Consider the following 27260-nt stretch of genomic DNA (forward strand, 5'->3'; position numbering starts at 1 on the left):
AGTTTGCATCCATGGTTGGCAGAGCGATGAAAACACTACGGCAGTTCGAGGTGCACACCCAACATTACCAAACCGACGCGCAGTTTTCAAGCACGCGCGATACACAGTGCAATCGGCTCCGCCGTTCGCTGTCTGTTCAGTATGTCATCGAGCCGTACCTCGGCGTATCCTCCCCATAGTCTCAGGTTCCCGAGAAACCGCGACACAGCAACCAAGCAGACTCGCATTTTCACGGTAGCTGCAGACAGCCGGGGGATGGGTCCGCGCCGGCCTGATGCCCCACGATCCTTTCTTCTAGTCTTTAGTTCTTTGTTGTCAGCCCGCACTCGCTGTGCGCCCGCATTCGAAGAGCAAACAGCATCGAAGTACCGCCACTGGGAGAAGGGTGCACGCAGCTTTGCCGCGTTGAATACGATTCAAGCGCGAGCAGTGCGACGAGGCGGTGTATCGGAGTGTGGGTCGAAACCCATCTCAGCTGTCATTCGTTCCAAACGCGCACGCAAGTTTGCATCCATGGTTGGCAGAGCGATGAAAACACTACGGCAGTTCGAGGTGCACACCCAACATTACCAAACCGACGCGCAGTTTTCAAGCACGCGCGATACACAGTGCAATCGGCTCCGCCGTTCGCTGTCTGTTCAGTATGTCATCGAGCCGTACCTCGGCGTATCCTCCCCATAGTCTCAGGTTCCCGAGAAACCGCGACACAGCAACCAAGCAGACTCGCATTTTCACGGTAGCTGCAGACAGCCGGGGGATGGGTCCGCGCCGGCCTGATGCCCCACGATCCTTTCTTCTAGTCTTTAGTTCTTTGTTGTCAGCCCGCACTCGCTGTGCGCCCGCATTCGAAGAGCAAACAGCATCGAAGTACCGCCACTGGGAGAAGGGTGCACGCAGCTTTGCCGCGTTGAATACGATTCAAGCGCGAGCAGTGCGACGAGGCGGTGTATCGGAGTGTGGGTCGAAACCCATCTCAGCTGTCATTCGTTCCAAACGCGCACGCAAGTTTGCATCCATGGTTGGCAGAGCGATGAAAACACTACGGCAGTTCGAGGTGCACACCCAACATTACCAAACCGACGCGCAGTTTTCAAGCACGCGCGATACACAGTGCAATCGGCTCCGCCGTTCGCTGTCTGTTCAGTATGTCATCGAGCCGTACCTCGGCGTATCCTCCCCATAGTCTCAGGTTCCCGAGAAACCGCGACACAGCAACCAAGCAGACTCGCATTTTCACGGTAGCTGCAGACAGCCGGGGGATGGGTCCGCGCCGGCCTGATGCCCCACGATCCTTTCTTCTAGTCTTTAGTTCTTTGTTGTCAGCCCGCACTCGCTGTGCGCCCGCATTCGAAGAGCAAACAGCATCGAAGTACCGCCACTGGGAGAAGGGTGCACGCAGCTTTGCCGCGTTGAATACGATTCAAGCGCGAGCAGTGCGACGAGGCGGTGTATCGGAGTGTGGGTCGAAACCCATCTCAGCTGTCATTCGTTCCAAACGCGCACGCAAGTTTGCATCCATGGTTGGCAGAGCGATGAAAACACTACGGCAGTTCGAGGTGCACACCCAACATTACCAAACCGACGCGCAGTTTTCAAGCACGCGCGATACACAGTGCAATCGGCTCCGCCGTTCGCTGTCTGTTCAGTATGTCATCGAGCCGTACCTCGGCGTATCCTCCCCATAGTCTCAGGTTCCCGAGAAACCGCGACACAGCAACCAAGCAGACTCGCATTTTCACGGTAGCTGCAGACAGCCGGGGGATGGGTCCGCGCCGGCCTGATGCCCCACGATCCTTTCTTCTAGTCTTTAGTTCTTTGTTGTCAGCCCGCACTCGCTGTGCGCCCGCATTCGAAGAGCAAACAGCATCGAAGTACCGCCACTGGGAGAAGGGTGCACGCAGCTTTGCCGCGTTGAATACGATTCAAGCGCGAGCAGTGCGACGAGGCGGTGTATCGGAGTGTGGGTCGAAACCCATCTCAGCTGTCATTCGTTCCAAACGCGCACGCAAGTTTGCATCCATGGTTGGCAGAGCGATGAAAACACTACGGCAGTTCGAGGTGCACACCCAACATTACCAAACCGACGCGCAGTTTTCAAGCACGCGCGATACACAGTGCAATCGGCTCCGCCGTTCGCTGTCTGTTCAGTATGTCATCGAGCCGTACCTCGGCGTATCCTCCCCATAGTCTCAGGTTCCCGAGAAACCGCGACACAGCAACCAAGCAGACTCGCATTTTCACGGTAGCTGCAGACAGCCGGGGGATGGGTCCGCGCCGGCCTGATGCCCCACGATCCTTTCTTCTAGTCTTTAGTTCTTTGTTGTCAGCCCGCACTCGCTGTGCGCCCGCATTCGAAGAGCAAACAGCATCGAAGTACCGCCACTGGGAGAAGGGTGCACGCAGCTTTGCCGCGTTGAATACGATTCAAGCGCGAGCAGTGCGACGAGGCGGTGTATCGGAGTGTGGGTCGAAACCCATCTCAGCTGTCATTCGTTCCAAACGCGCACGCAAGTTTGCATCCATGGTTGGCAGAGCGATGAAAACACTACGGCAGTTCGAGGTGCACACCCAACATTACCAAACCGACGCGCAGTTTTCAAGCACGCGCGATACACAGTGCAATCGGCTCCGCCGTTCGCTGTCTGTTCAGTATGTCATCGAGCCGTACCTCGGCGTATCCTCCCCATAGTCTCAGGTTCCCGAGAAACCGCGACACAGCAACCAAGCAGACTCGCATTTTCACGGTAGCTGCAGACAGCCGGGGGATGGGTCCGCGCCGGCCTGATGCCCCACGATCCTTTCTTCTAGTCTTTAGTTCTTTGTTGTCAGCCCGCACTCGCTGTGCGCCCGCATTCGAAGAGCAAACAGCATCGAAGTACCGCCACTGGGAGAAGGGTGCACGCAGCTTTGCCGCGTTGAATACGATTCAAGCGCGAGCAGTGCGACGAGGCGGTGTATCGGAGTGTGGGTCGAAACCCATCTCAGCTGTCATTCGTTCCAAACGCGCACGCAAGTTTGCATCCATGGTTGGCAGAGCGATGAAAACACTACGGCAGTTCGAGGTGCACACCCAACATTACCAAACCGACTCGCAGTTTTCAAGCACGCGCGATACACTGTGCGATGGTCTCCGCCGCTCAACCAGCTCGACGACGACCGCGCGAGCCGACCGGAAGTGGCGCCACAGACCACATGGTTGCGCCGAGACGCCAGAGAGAAAAAAATGCCGCCGGCGCTGACGTCGCCTCCTCGCACCTCTGCCCTCCCTCCCTCCCTCCCTTCACGCCGCGCGCAGCTTTCCGCGAGCTCGCTACGTTGAGTTGAGGGAGAAAGCTGCGGAACGTGATCTCTATAATTTGGTAACACCACTTAGACTTCACGGATTCGAAAAATTTTTGCGGCATGTGACTCGTGAAGAGTCATACGTCAATAATGAGACTATTCCAATATAACTAAGAAAGGTGTTGCAGGGCCCCTTTAAACTCGTAAGACATGCGAACAACTTGTCTGCATGTCTACGAGAAGTAGTGCCGCAGTGGCTGCCACCTAGTTTAAGCTGTCCAGTGAAAGAAAAAGAGAAAACTGCGGTTTTCGTGGGTACAGCGCGAAAAAAACAGATAAGCACTGCACAACAAATACGAAGAATAAGCAGTCCATTTGGGTATTTGGGATGACTTGCCATTTTTCCTGACCACATTCTGCTGCGATGTGCCTTTTTTAAAAAATTGTCACGTGAGATTCTGGTATGACGTAACAGGGCTGACAGATTTCCTGCACGACCGGTGAGCTCAGTTTCAGTTTCCCCTAGATCGGGGCCTCGAATTTTGATGATTATTATCTGAAATTAAGTGCGTTTTTTGCGATTTTAAAAAAATGGGCATGTCATAAATTGTCGCGTCCTAGAACTCTTTCATCTAAACAACTCTGAAGCTAATAATTAAAAGATTAATTAATAAAAATTTGTTAATTACTATTTTGAATGTAACTTTAGATGCGGCACAGTTTTTCTGCCTCGGCGTAGAGTTCATTTGCGTAGACGACCGGTGGCTGACTGCCATAACATTTTTATAAAATATCTGTATTGTCTAAAAAAAGCACCATGTGTAAATAGATTCAATAAAATAACCATTAAGAATGTTGCCTAAACAGAATTCAAACGTTCAGAAAAAGAAACGACTCTGTGCAAGCATCCTGCCACCTGAATTCCTAATGAAGGGGTCCCTGTCACTTTCAGATGTGTTGTAACACAGCTGAAACACATCCGAGTGCTTACTCTTGGAACATGTCGAGCAGATAATTTTCCTGCAAGATAATTTGTAACGAGTGCATTACGAGAAGTCTTTTCAACATGCAGCCGGCTAGTCACAAGCAGCTTCATTAACTTATCTTAAAATAGTAATAAACGCTATTGTTACTTCCTGTTTTGCAGCTCTTTAACAATACACATGTATTCGATATTGGATTTGATATCTGAAGACAGTTTTTTGTCTTACTTGTATTCGATTTCTTTTCAACAATTTCAATATTCGCGCACCCCTGGTCTTGAACTGATGCAATGCTATTGAAAGTTTTCAAAAATATATTCTAGTCAATCTAGCAACAGTTTTGCATCACTAGTGGACACCCACACAAGCACATCTTGCCATTCAAGGAATGCGCACCATTAAAATAAAATCAAGGACCAGCATGTCATCAAACAATGAGAACATGTTGCTCAAAAAAATATGCATACAGTAGACTCTCATTAAATGGAACGTGAAGGAACCCAGAAAATATGTTTCGTTTAACAAAAGTTCTGTTAACTGAAAGATGAACAGGGGTGCAGAATTCAAGTACAAAAGTAATCAAATTGGAGGCAGTTGTTCCACTTAACCAGCAACTTCGTTTCAGAAATTTCCATTTACCATGAGTCTACTGTATTTCAATAAAACTTCCTCAGTGTTGCAGCTTTCGTCAGGGCTTACATAATTAAATTATTGCAGCTGCAGCACTATATAAGTAAACTATGTAATTAATAATATCTGGGGTTTAACGTCCCAAAGCCACGATATGATTACGAGAGACGCCGTAATGGAGGGCTCCGGAAATTTCGACCACCTGGGGTTCATTAACGTGCACCTAAAGCTAAGCACACGGGCCTCAAACATTTTCCCTCCATCGAAAATGCAGCTGCGGCGGCCGGGATTTGATCCCTGTGACCTTCGGGTCAGCAGTCGAGCGCCATAACCACTAGACCACCGTGGGCAGGGCAACTATATAATTAAACTATAGACATAATCTATAGCAGCTGTGGCACCTTAAAAAAATTTTGGGTACTCTTGAGCTTCGCCTTCAAAAGTAGAACACGATAGCGTAATCGGGCCGCATCGCCTTTTCGAATGCCAGCATGGCTTTGCTTCTGTGTGGACACCTCAACCGTGCCACAAGGAAAGGAAGGTCTGTACGCGTGACATAGGTGCTTTCAAATTATCCTAGAATGCCTACTGCAAGTACAGTTGCAAATAGCCCACTACACCGTAATTCTTCCTTTTACCAATTCACAATGTACACACTACGCGTCCATAAGGCAACACGCATGACTGCGCATCTGCACACTTTGTTGATGCTGTTGCTGACAACGATGCTTAATTATGCCTGAGCGCTTTGTCATGGGTAGGCCTTTAAACAACCCACTTGTTGCACAACTCATATATTTTGACGCCTGGTGAAATATGTTAATGACACTCCTCGTACTACTTCAACATTCATCTAGTGTTTTTTCCCAAAGGAATTTCGACCAGGGGCGTGGTTCTATGGTAGAACACCTGCTTGCCATGTGGAAGGCCTGGGTTCGATTCCCACTCGAGTAGAATATTTTTTATTATTTATTTATTTGCATCTACACTCAAACCTCGATATAATGAACACGGATATAACAAATTATTGGTTACAACGAAGTAAATGAAGAATAGTCTTGTCATAGATATAGTGTTGCAAATATATGTTTATAACAAATTTTTTAATATAACGAACTTATTTTCGTGTTAGATGCGACTTTGTTATAATGAGGCTTGAGTGTATTTTGATTTTTCGCTCACGGACAACGCTGATTTTTCGCTCACAATCAACGACGCCGACACAGGAATTTCTGCGAAACGAGCTCTTTAACGCTATCGCGTTAACATGCTACCCCGAAGAATAAGTCAACTCACTCAGAGGTGTCGAGGCCATTCTGGCGGGAGTGGAAGTTGTAGGCTGCATCTGAGAAGTTCTGAACAGCAGCATCTAAAGGACCTGGAAAGAAAAAGCATTGCAGTCACTAAGCATAAGGTAAACACAGCATGTTAAATCTGTATAGTACTAACAGGGCACAGGTTCGAACATTACAAAAGAAGGGCCAACAAAAAAAATAAAAGCTGCAATTTCATTAAGATTATATTAAAAGAAACCAGGATAAAAATCTCAATGCCAGAGGCAAGGAAGACGACAAATACTAGTAGTATCAGTTACCTTTTATGCGCACAGATACAGAATGCAAGTAATCCACAGCTCTGAATATTCCTATATGCTTTCACTAACCTGCTACTTTAGTTATAAAAATAGTACAACCATTTTCACATTGCTCCGCACTTGTTTAAACAACTTAATTGTTTCAGTGAGAGATAAAGGTGTTTAGGACATTGACGCAATGTCAATGACATAACTGCTTTAGGCGAGTACACATAATTCACTACAATTGTTATTTCAGATATGAAGTACTCACTCCCATCACTATCACTTAACTGCACATGTCATAGCCAAAACAACTGAATGAAAAATTCTAGTTGTTCAGTGCTCTGCCATTATGCTACTATGGTAGACGCAGTGCAGTGCAAGGATTGGAAATGCTATGAAGGAGAACCGTGGCTATGTAAGACTGCACTGGCAGCAATAATGTATTCCAGATAGTGACAATAGCTTGTTTCCACATGTTCAGACACTGTGCTGACATCCTTTCTTGGGCTGTGCCACGTTTTGTGTTCCAAACGCATAAGTAGCTTGACCCTCCCACCTGTCCTCTGAATTCCCTGTCAAATAAAATATATCAGTTGTGTTTGTGGCATTTTAATTACCACTCTTACAGTAAGAGGAAATTGTTACTTATTCATCGTAACTGCAGTGAAGATACTTTTTTGTCAGGTAACTATAACTGTAGCACTCTTTATATTTCACAGGCAACGTGCCCATTTTTAAAGTATTTTAAATTATTAAAGTATTACACATGCAGAAGAGGTTATACAGCACTTGAAGAAGCCTGTAGTCCTGCTTACCCAAGTCTAGGCCATGAGCATGCAGATGAAGACTGATGCAGAGGTCCTTCAAGAGCTGAGCATAATCAAACAGGTTGAACGGCAGGAAGAGAGAGTCGGCCAGGGTGCGCAACAACTCGCCCGCAACTGCTGCCACCGTCGCATGCGCCCGCAACTCCGGGTCCACGTGTTCTCGAAACAGCGAGAAGCGGTCGTACTGGGTGTGCTTGCGTGGGAACGCCACTCGGGACATCTGCGCCCGTGCACAACGTGGATCAAAATATATTTACTGATGTTTCGGCCCCACAAAGGAGCCTTGTCCAAAATGAACACGCAAGTTCATTGTGAATGACCAGGTTCATGGTGAACAAGGCTCCCGTGTGGAAGGCGGAATGCTAGTACAGTGGAATCTCATTGATACGTTTTTCATGGGAACCGGAAAATAAAGCATATTATGCAAAAATCGTACAAACCAAAGAGGTTAAAATTAGGAGCAAAATATGCATACTTCATCAGAAACTCAGTATTTTTATTTAGCAACACAAGTAGCTGGTCAATTTCCGCTGCACTTTCTTCATTTAACAGCTAGGAGTAAATTCTCCTAAAAAGTAAAAAAAGAAGCAGCAGTTTGCTCACTCAGCTATGCATTTGCGACGAAGTTAAGCAAAACCAACGCTGCTGCGGCCTCAGTGGCACTGCAACGTGCAGATTGTGGCTTGTAGTAACGCAGTTTGAGCTCGTATACCGAAAAATAAACGTAGGATATCTAGATACACCGGTCAAGATCTGCTTTTGCGGTTGTATTATCCAAGTTTGGGCAAGAATGTGATCGTATCAAACTTATGAAAATGCATCATTTCCAAGAGACATCAGCGGGAAATGAAAAAAAAAAAAATAAATAAGATGGATGATTCCTCTGTCATAGGAATCGGTATAACACGAAAGTAAAACGTGTCGTCACAGAAGTAGTTGATTGTTTATAGTGCGTTGGTAAATGAGAGCGTGTACAATGTCTACGCTTGTTTGGCAGATATAGCACCGTTTGATGTGGCCGCACTCACGTTGACGCCTAGTGGCATATCTCCGTACCGACGACTAACGCCCATGATCATGATTTAAGGGGAGATGCGAAAGAAAAACGCGAGTTTTTTCAAAAATTATCGATTTTTCGTTTTCAACTGTTTTGTTAAGATTAGTATCTCTACTCTTCCAAAAATAAAAATCAAAGTCGAGACTCAACTGGAAATGTGTTAAAATTGCGTCTAAAGAGCACAAGGTGGCTGTTAATCTTGACCAAAAGTGTGACGTCTTCTAGTGCCTCGTGGCCAATAACGCGCGGCCGCTCGCCATTGGGGATCGTATGAGATCTTCAAATAACCACAGTTTTCCGCACTGCAGAAGCGCAAGAAATAATAAAGAAAGCATGCTTTTGCCGCGCTTTTCGAGCGCTGCGACTGGCTTTTAAATCACGTGGTGCGGATCGGGGACCGCCATTGGTCCCTGCGCGCCTCGCGTGTTGCAAAGCCTGCTTGCAGGGGCGGTGTTTCATCGAGCTACGCAGCTCAACAACGTTTCCTTCGCGTATTTATTTTCATCATGGACGAAGAGAACCATAGCAAGCGCAGTCACCGGCCAGTGAAGTATCGCTCGGTGAACAAATTTCGAGGACACCGGCGCAAATCGAAGCCAAACACTAGCCGAACGGCAAGTGCGTCTGCTGCCGTGAAGCCTAGCGACGTCAACGGCAATGCTTCAGGCGAGTTTGCCGCGGCGTTCGAGTATGTCAGTGCCTCTCAAAGAAAAGATCGGACTCTTCGACGACGAAGAAAAGGTCACGGTAGAAAGAGTCTTCCTTGATCACTGACATCACAGCATTGAACATCCTCGTGATCGGTGCAGTGTGTCCGACGTGTCACCGTTCGGAAATACGCATCCAGGAACCAGCTTACAAACGCAAAGGCGTCGTTTCTGGAACTACAATGCGAGAACAGCGAGTGCCCCGAAAGTGTTCTTTCGATGACGTATACGTTGCGGCGAGTTGCTTCGAGCGAGGAGGCCAGCATAGGGGCGGCGAGTGACGGACCGATCGCAAGCAGAACCTACGGCAGCGGGAGCTCGCGCAATAGCTACTCTGCTTGAAATAGCTGTGAAGAAGAAACTTATGGCGCTGGCTCATTTTAGTGGCAGTGGCTACTAGAAGAACAATTTACCTCTGTTGTGTGCAATTTTGATTGGATTTCGTTACCTCTTTCATAAATAAACATCCAATTTTAACTTTAAACTTTGTTTTTCTCAAAACACACTTTTTGGCAACTTTTTCAGCGTGCCCCTCTTGTTTTTGGTACTTCTGGTGCTCAGATCTGGTGCACGAAACTTTGCCCAAAATTTCTCTAAGGTGTGAGGAGTGCAGTTATCTCCTCCAAATCTCCAATATTATTTATGCATATTAAAAAATTCGCAAGTAAACATTTACCGGGGTCTGGGTAATAATGGATTTCCCATGTTTGAATTTTTCACATCTAGCAAATATTTTCTATGCACCTTCTGGATAGTTTTCTGCACTCTACAGTTCAATTGGAGTAATATGAGCCATCAATTGTCAAAATATATAGAAGTTTAAGGATCGAAATAGGGGGGCTACAAGGCCTATGTTTTACACATTTGTCATGATGCTGAACAAAAAATATGCAACTTACAAGAAAACTAATTATATATTTGAAATCAGCATAAACATCTCTACAAATACCCCAAGTTTCATTGCTCTACGATGCATATTAAAGAAAAAGTGTCTTCGAGCCACATCTTCCCTTAACCCTTGCGGTAAATGAGGTTCTTAACATTACGTGGACGCCGCATATGGTGAATCCAGCGCAAATATGGCATCAACAGGCACATAATAAACACTGATACTCTATATACACTCCTTCAAAGCGTCGTGAAATGCGAAGAAACGCGCGTCGTGTTTTCCCTCTAGCCTGGCCGTTAATTCTCACACGGTGAGCGGGGAACGCGGTGCGACAGCCAGCTGAGCGTTGGAGAGCTATTTTCCGAAAGAATGGATGCTATGACCAAGGCTTGGGCTAAAGCAACCACCTCGCGGTGTGTTTAAGTGTTGAAGAAATTACACTTCTATTGGAAACGTGCCGAATGGTTGTAGCAACGAAGCATTTTTTTTATGAGCCTGGTGGCACACATGTCACTGCCCCGTTGTAAAGGGGACACTCATAGCATCCATCCATCCAAGAGCACTGTGAGAGGAAAGTGTGAAAGAGAAAAGGCGCGTTCATGTAGCCTCCGTTATGTGTTTGACGGTGGCTCAGTGCGCTAATTGCCTGCCAGCCATCGGCGCAGACCAAGAGGTCATGGGTTCGACTTCTGTCAATGAAACTTTTTCTTATAGTTTTTTTTCTTTGCCATTTGATGGCGTTCATTTTGCCGACGTATTTCCGTGACAGAAATAGGTCATCAAAGTCTCGGTGGACCCCGGCATAAAACACTTTCGTGTTAAAAACATATTAGGCCGAAAAACGTATTATGCAAAATCGCATCAACGAGATTACACAGTATATATATTTTAACCTTGGTCAACATTTGTTCAAAGTTTTTGCCAATTTACCAACAACTACCCTCGCCGCCGGCCGCTCACCTTCTGAAGGATGTCGTCCACGTAACTCATCTGCACCACTGGGATGCCTGCCTGTGAGAAGAAGGCTGCGTAACTTCCCTCGACATCCATAGCCCGCACTCTGCAAAAGAGCAAGCACGCTCAGTGAGGTACATTGCTGAGCTAATGCTAAACATGGTACCGGCATTACATTGCTGCACCAAGGATGGCGAAGTCAAACACAAACTGACTGACCGGTGATTTGGAAGACATGACATGCATTCTCGAACCATGGCGTTACTGTTCCTTTTACACGTGCAGGCATTGGTGCAGTTGTATCGGTTTCTTAGCACGTTTAATAATGTACCAGGGCTGTTTGACAATGTCCGGCAACAGAAAAAGTACAGCAGAGCTCAATAACTCTGGAAATGTAGGGTTCAGTGGAAACCCATCTAGCTGGGAATATTCATAAAAGGAAATAACGAGCACTGACCAATCGTTAAAATAAGAAGATGTTTCTGCCTTGCTACGAGGGCCTTGTTCACAATCTTGCGAACAAGGCTCATGTTTGTTTGTGAGGAAAACATTGTGAACAGCGATAGCGAACAAGGCCCAGTTGTGGGGCCGAAGCGTCTTTTAATTTAAACGATTAGTCGGCACTCGTTGTTTTTTACCAATAACTTGGGACAATGAAGAAGATGGGATGCACAAGTACGCGTTCCTAACTGAAAGCCAAATAAAAGCTGCACACCCCCTTTCATGCCAGCAATGATTTTGCAATGTGCATACACTGCTACTATGCCAGACTAAATACAGTAGAACCCCGCTGATACGTTTTTGAAGGGACCGTAGGAAATAAACGTAAGAGACGGGAAACGTAAGAGCCGAAAAACAGGAAAAACGGCAAAATATTTAGTGGTACAGAATTTTATTTCAATTCTTACGAGCAGCACGAAAATTGGCGCGCTCAGCCGCGATCTAGTCAATGAATAGAAACGCGGAGCTTAGGACGGCCTCATCCACAGAAATGTAATCAACGTATGTGATTTTTTTAACACCAACAGCTGTAGGCATGAAAGAACTAAGCACACGCAATCACGACCGGCGCGGCGAGTCCGACCGCGAACCGCACGCACGACCGTGCGAGCTCCAACAAGCTCGAACTCCTCCCGCTCTCCGACAAATAACGATGATGATGAGTCTACGCCAACGCGATGGCAGAAGTGAATGCCAATCTCGAAGGCCTTGCTTTCGCATGCAATTACGTCATACACGCCATGTTTGTGCAATACAAATCTCAAAGGCTATGCTTTTGTCAATAGTAAATGCCAATCTCGGAGGCCTTGCTTTCGCGAGCAGTGACGTCATAGACGCCATCTTTGCAATTTGAATCTCGAAGGCCATGCTTTTGTTTGCATCAATTGAAAGATTCTGTTGCTTGCGCCTCTCATGCGGCTAATATTACGGTCAAACGAGGCCAAGCTGCGTGAAAATGCACCATGGCCGCTCTCTTTGGTAGTCACTCGGTCGGCTCCGAGCGCACTTCACGACGTATCATACGGGAACGGTCCGACAGTTACGACGTAACAGCGGGGTTCCCAATACATTGTATCCTATGGGAGCTATGCCGGGACCGGCGGAAAACGACGTAACAGCCGGGAAAACGCAGCAGTGAGGAACGTAACAGCGGGGTTCTACTGTAATAAGAAACAAGGCAAGATAACCAATATAAAGTTTAACAACACCCTTATGACAGAATGATGCGGATGAAGCACTGATTCAAACATCTGACTTGAACTATGTCTAAAACGCTTCGGCAACTTTCTTTGTGAACGGAACCCCATGTTTCGTGAAGACTACAATAATTGTTAGGGTTTTACATCCCAAAACCACGATATGATTATGAGAGATGCCATAGTGGAGGGCTCCGATAATTTGGTCACCTGGGGTTCTTTAATGGACACCTAAATCTTAAAAGCACATGAGCCTCTAGTATTTGGCTTCCATCAAAATGCCGCGGCCGGAATTCGATCCTGCAACCTTCGGGTCAGCAGTTGAAAACAATAACCATTACACTACCTCGGCAGGTCTTCATGAAGACGTTTAACATCTCCAAACAGAGGAAGGTAAAAGCGCTTACAATAATGATTTGCCAATTTTGAATACTTGGCCTCTCCAGAAAAGCAAAAATGCATTTTTAATTGCATATTGAAACAGCAACAGGTCTGGCCTCGCACACTTTTTCACGCGAAAAACAAATGTGGCATAGCTCCCACGCCTTGCTAAAGGTAACGGCACAATACTGGCACGACAGGTTGAGAAGAGAGGTATACTGACGCTGGTCGCACGGGCAGCATGGCAGCGTGCCTGTAGTTGGTCAGCAGGTCTAGGGGCTCCACACTGAAGGCGTCCCAGTCCTCCCCTTCCTCCAGGTGCACTGGGGCAGCAGAGCCACCCAGTGAAGGGAACAGGAGTCGCGAAGCATTGCGGTGCTTAGGGAAAGTGGCCACCCACTGCCTGTACACACTGGGTGAGCCTTCACCCCCAGTCGGAACCTGCACGTCACCGCCACAGGCTCACCAAAAATCAATCTTCAAAGTGCTCACACTACCAAGCTTCACAACTATTGTTCTAGGTGTCAGACGATAATTATCAAAGAGCTTGCTAAGTACCAAGTACCACAACTATTGTTCTAGAGAAGGGTTCGATATCTACCATGTTCACAACCATGTTGAAGAGTTGGCTAACCACCAAGTTTCTCAGCTATTGTCCTGTGAAACTTGTTGGCTAACCAACAAGTTTCACAGCTACTGTTTCAGGGAAGAGTCTGCGTTTGTTAACCACGACATTTCACAACTATTGTTCTAGCGAAAATTTTGCTAACTACCAAGTTTCACAAACACTGTTCTAGAGAAGAGTTTGCAAAGTACTAAATTTCACAGCTACTGTTCTAGGATGCTTTATGGGGCATGGTTCTATTGTTGCATATAGAGACGCGACATGGGAGTAACCAACCTGCTAAGATAACCAACCTTTTACTGCAGATTAAGCACTAACATAGCTTTGAAGGAATGCTATAGCATTCTAAACAGATACAGTATTTGTCGTTCTACAAGTAACACCAATGTTTTCATGCAGAAAAAGTCAATGTCCTCACCTGCCTGGTGGCGTTAAAGACTGCGTGGTAGAGGAGCGGGGAGGCTGCCACACTCAGCGATGTGGACCCAAGCACTGGCTGGCCAAGGTCAATGTAGGCCACCACACGACCATGCAGCAGCTTGAGGTTCTCCTGAACACCAGACACAGTCATTGAGAGGCCAGGTACCATTTAAGGGGGGGCACTGCTCTTTAAATTCTTTTTTTTAAATTTTTGATCAATTCCGATAAAACTTGCAGTTTGTGTATATATGTGTGCTGATTTCAAATATGCAACTATTTTTATAGTATAAAATGTAGTTTTTGGAATGTCAAACATTTTATATACATTTTGGGATATTGGAGGGAAACAGCACGAAAGACGAAGGACCAGGCAGAGAAGCCCTTCGTCTTTCGCGCTGTTTCCCTCCACTATGTCTAACCAACTCGCCCAAGCAACCACTTTAGCTACATTTTGGGAGCAAGATTTTCTTCTGAACTGAGAAAGTTGCAAAGTAAATTAGCATATCAGAAAGTCACTGGATGTCAGTAGGATACAAACCCATAACCTTTGAATTATCAAGGGTGAGATGGCTAAAACTGAATTAGGAGCAGTTTTTGGAGCAGCAAAATTTCGATTTTGGAGCAGAAGAATCTTGATTTGGAGCAGTTAACAGCATTCAATTTGTCGTCCTAGGAGCTTGAAAAAACAAATTTGCAGCATCTTGGGGGGGGGGGGGACAAGCACATATTTTAATAAGGCTGCAACAGGGGCCAGTTGGTACGTCTTCATCTTGTGATGCGCTGCCAGGTATGACATGGACCGGTGAAATATTTTAATCGGCTTAGAATACATATAACACTGAAAGAGCCTTTGGAGAAAGCTTATTGCAGATTATTGCACGTATGAACTACACAACCTTTTTACATACCACGCGACCTATCTAGCCTGAATAACAAACATATGAAATAATTCAAAACAAGGTTCTACAAACTAGGTTCATTTCATAAACATTAAAAAAAAATACTAAGAAGCATCACACTTCTCTAATAATAAAAAACATGGCTGGTCCCTCTGTCATAGGAATCCGTATAACAAGAAAGTGAAACGTGTCTTCCCTGACATAGTTGAGCATTTGTCGTGCATTCTTTCGCCCCAAGTGCGAAGGAATGAATGCTACAGCATCAAATTGTAATGTTACGCGAAGAACGGCAAGCCGCTCGAAACTTGCAATGCGCTGCTCAAGCAGAAAGGACGCGCGGAACGAACATACACAGGATGAGCGCGAACTGTCACATTTGTAACTTATTTCTGCATGAGCACGGCGCTCCTTTCGCAAAAGTGGCCGCTGCAGTGGGTCAAGTGACTTTCGTGCTCTCAACGCGAGACGTACAAACCACCGCGATCACGAGATAAGCACACGCACGAGCGACCATGCCCTGTAGAGGCGGAGCTCGTCGCAACAGCGGCGACTTTTAAAGCGCGCTCTTCGAGCTTTTCGCGCCATCTCGCTACTGATGACGAAAACATGCTGTAACACGGATCTCTGAGTATCACCCCGGCAAATGGTGCATATAAATAGCTCGCCGTTAGCATTGCGAAGAGCGTGCCGTCCGTGGACGAATCGTTTCCCGCTGCGCGCTGTGGAGCGAGGGGTCGCGAGTTCGATTCCCGGGGACGGAACTTTTTCTACTGGTTTTTTTCTTTGTCCACTGTTAGTCTTTATATTTTACAACGTCATATCCGTGACGGAAATACGTCAGTGGAACCGTGGTGGACCCCGGCATAAAACACTTTCGTGTTAAAAAATTGTGACTGTACAAGAACTTGTGACTGTTACATAGCAGTAGAGATTTGATTTAGCAGATTACTGCTTTGGCCTTTTGTAGGTCTGCTTATTTAGCTTTTCAAGCTTCCCCACAGCTTCCTGTAGGTCAGTGTTACTCTTTGTAGAGAGAACATCACAATAAGCGCCTTCAGCTATCTGCTCGGCCGCGCAGTTAACGTAGCGTCAAGTGTACAGCATGCTTTTAACAGGCAGCTACAAAGGTGCGCTGCACCGCCATTCACTGCCACCTCGTGCGGGACCGCCTCCAAGAGTGCGGTGCGGGCGCCAAAAAAACTCGCCACGCTGACTATAGCATCAACGTGCGCCTATGGTACTGTAGGCGTAGCGTCATTGGAAGCTTACTACGCACTTTTATTAAGGGACGACACAAACACGCTTCACATCGGTCCGCTGCCGCCGTCTCGTGCAAAACCACTTGAGAATCGGGGAGACACGTCACATGTAGGAAGGGAGTTTTAGAATAGGGTATGCAAAGCTTTGCGCTAGCGTTTTTCGCCACTGTGCACGCATCGTACGCCATCCTCTTGCGGGCCCCCATTGAGTAACGGAAATAGCGGGCGTATGTAATGAATGTTATCTTTGCGTACGCTATTCTAAAACTGCCTACTCGTCTCACCCGTGCGTGGTACGGCATGTAACGACATGAACCCTCCCACGGCAAATGCACGTGTAAGTGACCACATGCAGCAGCGTCGAGACGAAAACCGCAGCGACCAGAGAAACACGCTACGTGCAACAAAGAACCTGAGAGTCAGCCCTGCATGGCAGCACATTTTTGGGGGCTGACGCACATTTACAACAGCCCAGATGAGATTATGGTGGCACCATAGGAACCTTCATTAGAAAAGTGCACAGAAGAAAAACACGCCTCATTTTTTTGGTATCCCTGGTGCTGCTTGGAAAATCATGTTGTCAACTTGGCCTTTTTTACCCCACTGAAGCGGATGTGGGCTTTAAGATTCTTGCTTTTGAGCCTCTTTGGAGCAGTTTGGCACAATTTTTGCAATTTTTATGCTTTTGGAGCAGCTTGGTGCAGGAAAACGAAATCGTATCAAAAATGCACATATGCGCAGCTTTCTCATCCTTGATTTATGGATACGATGTTCTACCAATTGAGCTACGATGGAAGCGATTACACATACAGAAAGACGCAATGAAGTGGATGGGCAAGTGCCTCCCATGGTAGCTCAATTGTTGCAGCATTGGACATGTAATTCAAAAGTTGCGGGTTCGGATCCCACCGGCAGAAAGGGCGATTTTTCATCCGCTTTAGTTCACTTTCTATTTATGTCATAATTATTACACTACAGTTAAAAGGCAACAATTAAAGGAGTACTGGCATGATCTCGAGGCATTGCAAAAGGGACATTTTTACAGCGAAAGCTGTTATGAGATCATTTCACCGGCCGTTTTTGGCGCCGTAGTTGTCCGCCGCCGCCGCCGGCGGTGTCCGTAACCAGTATCGCTCGAAATAAGAAAAAAAAAAAAAACGAAATAAGAAAAAAATTCCAGGATGGAACGAGGTTCGAACCTGGGCCCTCTGCGTGGGAGCCCAGTATTCAACCTCTGAGCCATGCCGGTGCTTGAAACTGCTTTGCAAAAAGGTCCTATACAGGCTTCATGTCGGGAAGGAACCACATTAGCATATGCAATATAGCGTGGTAGAAGAGTAAAATAAGCACCAAGCGTCGCACAATGCGAACTCTGTAACCAGGCGTCACACAATGCAAATTGCGCAACGAGTAGGTTGTTGAATGCTTCCAACCCATTACAAGGCTCTGCCATAATTCTTCGTCGTCATCAGGCACAGCATCAACAAAGTGCGCATAATGCCTTACATGCGTATAGCAGGTACCAACGCTCTCCGTAGAATGACGAAAAATGGCACAGTGCCTGCTGCCCTACATCTCAAAAATTACAATGATTTATAGCGTAGTGGGTTCCTCGCAAGTGCACTTGTATTGGTTGCCAAGGAAGCCCATGAGCGCACGATCCATTTCCTTGGGGTCTCAGTAAAGTTTTTGCCCCCCCCCCCCCCCGTCTCTCTCCCACGTCAACCTATGTTATACAGCATGACGGGAGAGGGAAATAATGACTGGGCGTCGCCCAATGCAAATTACATAACTGGTGGGCCGTTTAAAGATTCCAACCCATTACAAAGGGCTGAGCCTTAATTCTTCATCGTCATCAGTCGTCGCGTCAACAAAGTGCACATAATGCCTTACAGACGTGTAGCTGGTGCCTCGCTTCTCCGCAGAATGACAAATAATGGCTTTGTAGGTGCTTCCAAACTTCAAAAAATTGTGATTTATGGCGCAGTGGGTACCTTTCTAGTGTACTTGTATCGTAGCCCCAAGAGAGCTTAACGGGCTCTAGAAACGCCGCTCTTCCAGCTTTCGCTGTGACTGTGCTGTGGTTTCAGCGCAGGCCTGGCGTTTTTTTGTTTCCTCGGCACGTAGTGTTAACTCCAGGAAACATTATTATGACGAGTCAACACAGTTCACTGGATTTGCGAATTCTGCATCTTGGATGCCACCGAAATTGCTGTCAGAGCTGCTGGATGTCAATTCACCCTTTGTTGTTTACAAGCAACGCATACAACTAACGGCAAGCTACAGAGTGCTGCAAGAACGTCGTGTTGCTGTCCCCATGTGACTTAGACCAACATCACACTGTGCTCACACATCACTGTGATACCGTCCCCTCGATATCGAAATCAAAAGGGGTTTTTTAAGAAAGCAGCATTAAAAATATATTACATGCGTTCCGAGCAACCACGATGCACTTCTTAAGTGTTCTTGACACCAGTACTTTTATTGAGAGCAACAATTCGAAAATTACTAAAATTTGTATCAGTACCTTTAACCCTTAAGGACACAGGGTAGGGTAAAATTAAAAAAAAAAAAAAATTGAAATTTGGTTTTTTGCTTGTTTGGAATGATATTAACAATATCCAGTGCCCCACACATTTTTGCGCATATTGATTGAGCCAAAAAGAGTGGCTTTTTGTGTCCAACTGACAAGCAGCCAAGCACCCTTTTCTCAGCCCGTGCACAACCTGAGTTTTCTGCCTCAAGCGAAATTTTGAAAAATCGAAACTGGTAGTTTCTCTGGGCTTAGCAGGTTCATAAAAAAGTATTCCGGCTACTTATAGGCTGTGGGGATTGAGGTTTGCCCGTCGCCATTGCGCGGGTTTTTCGCCTATTTCTGCCATCCTCATGTCCGATCATGTCGCTCCCCTCCTCCGCCGTCCTACGGCGCTGGGCGAGCGGGGGTGACGTTAAACCCCCTCACCCCGGCGCCGGATCGCGACGGTGGCGCCACGTTCGGGTCTCGCGTGCTCGCGTCTCGCGAGACGTTGCGCGCGGCGTGGGAGTCAGACACTCTCTGGACCTCGTAGGGTAAGCACGTATTTTCTTTCCCGTCCGTCGGCTCCTTTGTTTGGGCTCGCTCGGACGGAGTTCGCTTACGGTGCCTTGCGCCAGCGGCGAGCGCTTACCTTACGTTGTCCTTTTCCGAACGCTAGGCTGAAGAGCGGTGCGGTGCATTCGCGCGTGGTCTTACTACGCCTAAACCGTACCTATCGAAGCCAACGCGAGCGGAGTTTGCCCTTGCTCGAGCGATCGGGCCCTGTGGTCGCAGATAGTAAGAGTACGCAGCATAGTCGCGAGGGAACGTTTCTCTCAGCGGCGTGTCCCCGTGAGCCCTTTTGCCCGCGGAGACGTGCTCGCGGCACCCTTTGTGTTGTACTTTCGCCCGTGGCGTGGTTAAGCCTGTTTTGCTTCTCCCGCCGCCTTTGGGAGCGGGCGTTGTACTGTGTTTTGTGGAGTTGCCGCAGGCAATAAAGTGTTGCGGATTTCGAGAGCAGTACTGTGTACTTGCCGCGCTACGCTCGGCGCCTTGTTTGCGCTCGAACGTACGTGTGCAGCGGCGCGCTAGTTCACGCGAGGCGACGGCAGACGCGGCCCTGTGGCTCGCTAATTCCGAACCCACGCTAGTGGCCGTATTCCTGTGAGATACGTGCACACTACAAGCTTCTGTGCACTACTGTGCACTTACCTGCGTTGCTTCTGTTACTAAAGCAAGAGGTCAGCCATGCATTGTTGCCGCGTGACGAGTTATGTTGTGGTTCGAGCTAATTAGAAAGGACACACTTAAAGGGGCACTACCCTTTCATGATGCCAGTACTCTTTACTGAAAGTACTCTTTCATGATGCCAAAAACACCACACTTGCTGCGAGAAGACGCTTAGTTAGCGAGAAAACGCGCAAAACAAAATGTGGGTGGCGAAGCCACCTTGAAGTTTCCGCACCATTCGCCGTGATGTCACATGTTTTGACAGCGCCTTCTAGGGACTATGTAGTTCCTAATCGGTGAAAATGAAGTACATTGTCCTCTGAGGGGGCCATAGACTTAATACACCAGTTTTGGGCTAATTTTGTCGAGGCGATGGCGCCGAAACACGACAAATACTTTAAAATTCGTGATGTCACTCGGGGAGATTTCGGCGCGAAATTTAAAAATGAAACTGAGGGGAACAGCGCAAAAAACGGGACGGAGAAAGATTGAACACACGACACAGCGCTTGTGTCGTGTGTTCAATCTTTCTCCGTCCCGTTTTTTGCGTTGTTCCCCTCAGTGTCATGTACCATCTGGCCCTTCAAGAAACCCTTCTGCAATTTAAAAATGAAACTTTGAACGTGATTTTCTCCTCTATTATAAAACGTGTGATGGCGAAATGAACGACGTTAGAGTTCTCAGAGCACAATTTATCGATCTAAACCGATGCATTGTTTCTCTTTAGTGTCCCTCACGTTCAGGTGGTTGAAGTGGAGTGCTGAAGACTTGTATATATTCTTTCATAGAACACTCACCCAGTGGAACACCTTATGTGCTGATGCTGTATCACTGTTCGGTCACGTACTCACTTGGTTGTCCCTTTGCTGTGTTCGAATGAACGGTCATTATTTTTATTTTTCACCTTTCTGTACTATGGATGTGAGCACTGAGAACCGTAGAATAGTAGATCGGCAGTATGTAACAAAAATGAATTGCAAAAAGTTTATCCTGTAGCGAAGCCTTTAATGAGTAATGGGTTGCGCTCTCTATAGCCTTCTAGTGGGTCGTCCCCTTTGGCTCTTCGCGCTCGCGCTCTGAGTCCGTGTTTGTGCCTTGACTGTCGCCATTGCATATCGTCGCCGACTACCGGCCAATAAACGCCTCAACAAATTGGTGGAGAGTGCTGTGCTCCTATTCGATGCCCCTGGAGCTGAGATCCCGTACCCTACCAACTACCATGCCTCAAGACGCTGCTCAGCAAACGTCTCCTTCCACAACGACCGCATGCCCCGGTGTCCCCCGCATCCGCGACCCTCCTATCTTCACCGGCGCGGAGGGGACCGATGTTGAGGACTGGCTTGCGATGTACGAGCGTGTGAGCGTACCAAACAAATGGGACGAGGCAGGCAAACTCAGCAACCTGGTTTTCTACCTCGCGGGTGTGGGGGCCTGTGGTACAACAACCACACCACCGAGTTCCCCACGTGGTCTGCTTTCAAGACCGCCATCATCGATGTATTTGGCCGCCCTGCCGTTCGTAAACTGCAAGCCGAACAACGTTTACGTGAACGAGCTCAGCAGACCGGTGAGTCGTTTACGAGCTACATAGAAGACGTCCTGGACTTGTGCAAGAAGGCTGACGCGGCCATGCCTGAGTCTGACAAGATCCGCCACGTTCTGAAAGGCATCGACGACGATGCCTTCACTATGCTGCTCGCCAAGAACCCTCGTACTGTGGCCAAGGTGATCACGCTCTGCCAAAGCTACGAGGAACTGCGCCGGCAGCGACTGCTGACCCGTCGACCTCCATCACGCGACGCCGATCTCGCAGGCTTGTCGGCCATTTCTGATCAGTCCGCCTTGCTCGCCGAGATCAAGTCATTCGTGCGCGAGGAAATTGCCCGCCAGTTCTCCCTACTGGCCTTTCCTCACCCGCAGCATGTTGAACAGCCGTCGACCACGCTGCTGGCTCCCTTACGCCGCGCTATTCAGCAGGAAAATCGCGGAGGTCATGCCGGAATACCACCAGCCCCCTCCGGCACCTGCGCCGTTCAGTTACGCGCAGGTTGTAGCCAGGTCACCCCAAGCGATTCCTGTGGCTGCCCCACTTACTTACGCCGAAGCCGTCGCCAGACCTCAAGCCTTCGAAGCGAGTGGGCCGGCTGCGTTTGCCGACGCCATACCTAGGCCACCGATGCAGCCCGTCATGCAGTCGTATCAGCAGACGCCTCGTCCACCGCGTCCTGCTCCATGGATGGGACCTACCCCGGCGAACCGATGGCGCACTTCTGACAACCGCCCGATCTGCTTCGCGTGTGGTTGCGCCGGTCATGTCGCCCGCTATTGCAATCGCGTGCAGCCGCCTCGTGTAGCCCCAGCCATCCCCAGCCAGTCAAGGCGCCCGTATTACGATTCACCGCCGCCTATGTCACCGTCGTCTCGCCCAGCTCCATCTACCCCACCGTTCGCCGTCACCACGACGCCGATCACTGTCACCGATGCGGCCACGGCCGCTCCCACGTGACCAGGAAAACTAGTCGTCCGCAGTCCACGAGGCAAGGGCTGCGACGCTATCGAACTGCGAAAGCCCTCAGCGAAGCCCATCGAACGTGTTAGGACGTGTTTGTGGACGGTGTGCGCGCATCTGCCCTTATTGACACTGGAGCCGCCGTATCCGTTACTGACGCCCAAACTTAGCCGACTACTGCGAAAAGTGACGACGCCAACTTCCCGGGCTCTCCCTCCGTACAGCCAGCGCCCAAAGTATTCACCCTACAGCGGTGTGCACAGCCCGCGTCATGATTAAGGATGCTCTGTACGCCGTTCGAATTGATCATAATTCCAGCATGCTCTCACGACGTCATCCTAGGATGGGATTTTCTCTCCCACCACGACGCCGTGATTCATTGCGCACCCGCCGAAATAGAGCTATCACCATTCTCTGATCTGACGCCGGCTGACAGTCCATCGTCTGTGAGCAAGGTACTCGTCAAAGACGACACCAAGCTGCCTGCATATTCGTCAACGGCGGTGTCCGTCTACTGCGCCAGTCTCTCCGACACCGTCGCGCTCCTCACGCCATCCGACCGTGTTTGCACAAGGAAAGGCTTGCTGGTGCCCTTCGCGACCGTGCAAGTCACTCAGGGCAGCACGTCAATTTTTGTTATCAGCCCATCTCCGTACAGTGTTACGTTGGTGCAAGGAGAATGTCTCGGCAGCGTGGAACCCCTCGAAGACGCACAAGTTATGGACGAACCAGATGGCACGCACTGCCCCAGTTCCGGCACGCCTCAGTTCTGTTACCACGTCTGGTTCATCGCCCGCTGATGTATTTGCTTCTTCCATTGCTGACAACCTTACGCCGGTCCAGCGTTCCCAGCTTCTGGACCTTTTGGAAGAATTTCGCGCTTCTTTCGATATTGCTCAAACTTCTCTCGGCCGCACGTCCACCGTTACGCATCGCATCGACACTGGCGCCCAACCACCACTGCGGCAACGTCCATATCGCGTATCTCCCACAGAACGCGCGTAATCAACGAGCAAGTCGACGACATGCTTCGACGCGACGTTATTCGACCATCTAACAGCCCCTGGGCGTCTCCTGTCGTACTTGTTGCGAAGAAGGACGGTTCTGTGCGGTTCTGTGTGGACTACCGACGACTCAGTAAGATCACTCGTAAGGACGTGTATCCACTACCGCGAATAGACGACGCCATTGACAGCCTACAAGGAGCCGAATTCTTTTCATCTATCGATTTGCGCTCAGGGTACTGGCAGGTACCTATGGCTGATGACGCTCGACCGAAGACCGCCTTTGTCACGCCCGACGGCTTGTACGAATTCAGCGTCATGCCGTTTGGGCTGTGGTAATGCGCCCGCCACCTTCGAGCGCATGATGGATACTGTTCTGCGCAACCTGAAATGGCACACGTGCTTGTGCTACCTCGACGACGTCGTTGTTTTCGCTCCAGACTTCTCCACGCATCTTCAACGCCTCCGGCATGTGTTGGCGCGTTTGAGCGACGCTGGTCTGCAACTGAATCTAAAGAAGTGCCGATTTGCAGCACGGCAGCTGACAATACTCGGCTACGTCGTGTCCAAGAACGGAATTCTCCCCGATCCAGCCAAACTTCGGGCCGTGACCGAGTTCCCGAAACCTACGTCCGTCAAAGAACTGCGCAGTTTCGTAGGACTGTGTTCCTACTTTCGGCGCTTCATTCGAAACTTCGCGACTATCATATCACCGCTGACGAAGCTCCTCGGAAGTAACGGGCCCCTCCATTCGTGGTCGTCGGAGTGCGACGACGCTTTCGCAAAGCTCCGTCGTTTGTTGACGTCGCCTCCCATACTACGCCACTACGACCCTACGGCCCCTACATAGGTACACACACACTCTAAGGCAAAAGGGTGTTAAAAGGGTGTGTGGTTCGTCCTTTTGGGGACTAATGGGGCTGCCACAACCATTAATCCCTTTAAGGACTAACGGCACCGGGTCTAACAGTTAGTCCCCACAATAGACTAACATTTAGTCCTCACATTTACACCTTACCGGGCAACTGTTAGTCCCCACAGATCACCTCAATGGACTAACATTTGGTCCTCACATTTACACCTTACCGGGCAACCGTTAGTCCTCGCAGTTGCACCTCGCAAGGACCAACGGTCGGTCCACTCAAACGTTCCATTCGGATGAACTTTTATCCCAGGGATGATTTTCTACAGTTACTCTCCGCAAGACTTAATACTTTTTTCGCGTGTTTCTTTCCGCGGTGACCAACAAATGCCGCGGAAAAGAACACGCAAAAGAATATTTAGTCATGCGTATGTCACTGCTTTCGCATTCAATGCGACAACGAAAGACAAAAGTGAGACAATGAAACGTTTTATTTTTTCTATACTATGAAGCTTCTGCTTTCTTCCATTGAATTCCCTACAAATGTCCAATACAGGTTCAGCCGCGTTTGTCATATCTCGTGCAGTCCTTTCTGTGAAGCTGCTCCAACGGAAGCGATAGATGGCAGGCGTTGTACGCGCCAGCGCACACAGCATTCTGCTCGTTGTGGGGAATGGCTGCATCCTTGAAAGCACAAAAATATTGCAAATATTTAGTCACGTGACAGCGAGGGTGAAAGACGCACGAACTGTGCAAATACGTGCAATGTGAACGAAAACACGTCTAAAACATGGCACGCAAATAACTTCACCCCTGCGAAGCACAAAAATATTGCAAATATTCTGCGACACGTCACAGAAGGGATGAAGACGCACGTACATGACAATATGTGCAAGGTGAAATCAGAATCAGAAATCGTTTTATTTAGTTATCGAATCAATTACAAAATTTGTGTATACAGAAGCAGGTCCCATAGTCAGAGACTGAATCGGGACCTCCTACAGTAGTGAATATAGAAACAATTAATTGGTGCAGCAAACAGTGGTGCAGAAAACAGGTAATAAAATACATCGCAGGTAAAAAAGAAAAAAAAGGAGTTCTACTGAAGAAACTCATTAGCAGAAGTAGCAACAAAAACTGAAATTAGACAACATCAAAAATAGAGGTAATTCAACTCTCCTAAACAGTTTTCAGATAATTACCATGGTGAAAACTGTTAAAAAATAAACTACGAAAAAGAAACTAAACAGCGACATCTGATATCAGCAATGTAGGATGATGATGCGATGCTGCGTTTAACATTAGGTTGTGAGAAGGCACGAAAGGGAGCGGGAGTAATAGAAGTGACCAAAACTATCCAGATTATGGAATGGATGAGAGGAAAGTTTTCATATCTTTTTTGAATATGCCGATTGATTCGAGGTTTTTATTCCTGAAGGTATAGTATTACAGAAATAGATTCCAGTGAAGTGGGCTGTTTGTTTGCCATAGTTAGTATAACTATAGGTAAGATAAAATTGTGATTTTGTGCAAACCTTGTCAAGTTTGTATTCTCTAGACTTGATGGTGGGATTATAAACAAAGGAAGCTGATTTATTATTTGCTTGAACAATAGTATTCCTAGAATATATTTGAAAGTGTTCTCGATTGTTAGGATGTTGTTGGCATGCAGGAGTGCTTTAGCATCACTGCGATAATGACTGTGGGTAAGTATTATAATGGAGTGATTTTGCATAGTTTGAAGGGAGACGAGATGACTGCTGTGGGTATTGCCCCAAGATGTGATACAGTAAATAATATGAGAATGAATAAAAGCGTAGTACAATGAAAGTAATGTGGGTTTGGAAATGTATCGCGGGATTTAATTAGAACACGTATGCCGTAAGCCATTTTTTTTCGCAGGTATGCAACATACGAATGAAATTTCAAATGACGGTCCAGTTTAATTCCCAAGAAGGTCGCCTCATCGTCTGCTTCAATTGCGAATTGATTTAGAAATACTGGCGGGCATAAGTGTGCGCAGGGTTCCCCTTCAGGGGGGGCGAAGGTTCGTCGCAGCGCCCCCCTCCCTATTATGTCAATGTAGCGGCTGCCTTTGCGCCCCTCTTCTCGCCCCCCCTACAATGTATAGGGCTGACTTTGCGCCCCCCCTTCTCGCCCCCATTGCCCCCCCTGCGCACGCCTATGCTGGCGGGATATAATTATGTTCACGTTGGTGAGAGTGGAAAACAACGAATTTCGTTTTAGTGGGATTTATTTGTAATTTATTATGGATACACCAAGCAGCCAAGCCTGAAAGGTCATCATTTAGTTTCTGTGTCAGAGATTGGAGGCATTTATCAGTGTTAACAATTGTTGTGTCGTCTGCATACAGTAAGCATTCTGCATACAGTAAGCATACAGTAAGCAGGCGAGATAGCAAATCATTTATGTAAATAATGAAAAGAAGTGGGCCGAGAATAGAACCTTGAGGTGCTCCTATATTTGTTACTTTAAGTATAGATTTATGACCTAACAGACTGACAATTTGGCTCCTATTGAGTAGGTAGTTTTTTATTAATAATAGTGCAGGACCATTTACGCCAATTGCTTGAAGCTGCATAAAAAGAATGTGGTGGTTGATAGTGTCGAATGCTTAAATAAAAACACGCGTCTAAAATATGGCATGTAAATAATTTCACCGTGATGTCATACGTCATCAAAGGCGCATTTCAAGCCACACAGCGCAACAAACACTTCAAGTGCGGCGGCCGCAGCCATACACGCCGAGGCGCCGCCCAACCACCGTGCCCCAACGAGCCGGCGAGTTTTTTTGCGAGCGGCGTCGTACAACTCGAGCAAGCCCGTCAGCCGCAACGCGAAGCCGACGCCACGAAAGGCGCAGGCTGCTAGCGAGCGAGCGAAGGGGACGCCGACGATGACGGCGTCAATTTCCACCAAATTCTTCGGGC

The 27260-nt window shown here is 47.9% G+C and overlaps 2 protein-coding genes across 2 annotated transcripts in view; one reads left to right on the forward strand and one right to left on the reverse strand.

Annotated features, from left to right (window-relative positions):
* The window catches only part of LOC119401312 (proteasome subunit alpha type-1), a 258901-nt gene that overhangs the window by 119205 nt on the left and 112436 nt on the right, over window positions 1-27260 (forward strand). The gene's annotated exons all lie outside the window — the stretch shown is intronic.
* Window positions 1-27260, reverse strand: part of LOC119402538 (N-acetylated-alpha-linked acidic dipeptidase 2) — a 43717-nt gene that overhangs the window by 14622 nt on the left and 1835 nt on the right. The window contains exons 2-6 of the mRNA XM_037669686.2: window positions 14030-14161; window positions 13210-13427; window positions 10915-11014; window positions 7290-7521; window positions 6192-6273 (exon numbers count right to left, since the gene is read on the reverse strand). Coding sequence (XP_037525614.1) covers window positions 6192-6273; window positions 7290-7521; window positions 10915-11014; window positions 13210-13427; window positions 14030-14161 — 764 coding nt within the window. The remainder of the gene's footprint in view (window positions 1-6191; window positions 6274-7289; window positions 7522-10914; window positions 11015-13209; window positions 13428-14029; window positions 14162-27260) is intronic.

The sequence above is a fragment of the Rhipicephalus sanguineus genome, chromosome 8, assembly GCF_013339695.2.
Source record: "Rhipicephalus sanguineus isolate Rsan-2018 chromosome 8, BIME_Rsan_1.4, whole genome shotgun sequence".
NCBI lineage: Eukaryota > Metazoa > Arthropoda > Arachnida > Ixodida > Ixodidae > Rhipicephalus > Rhipicephalus sanguineus.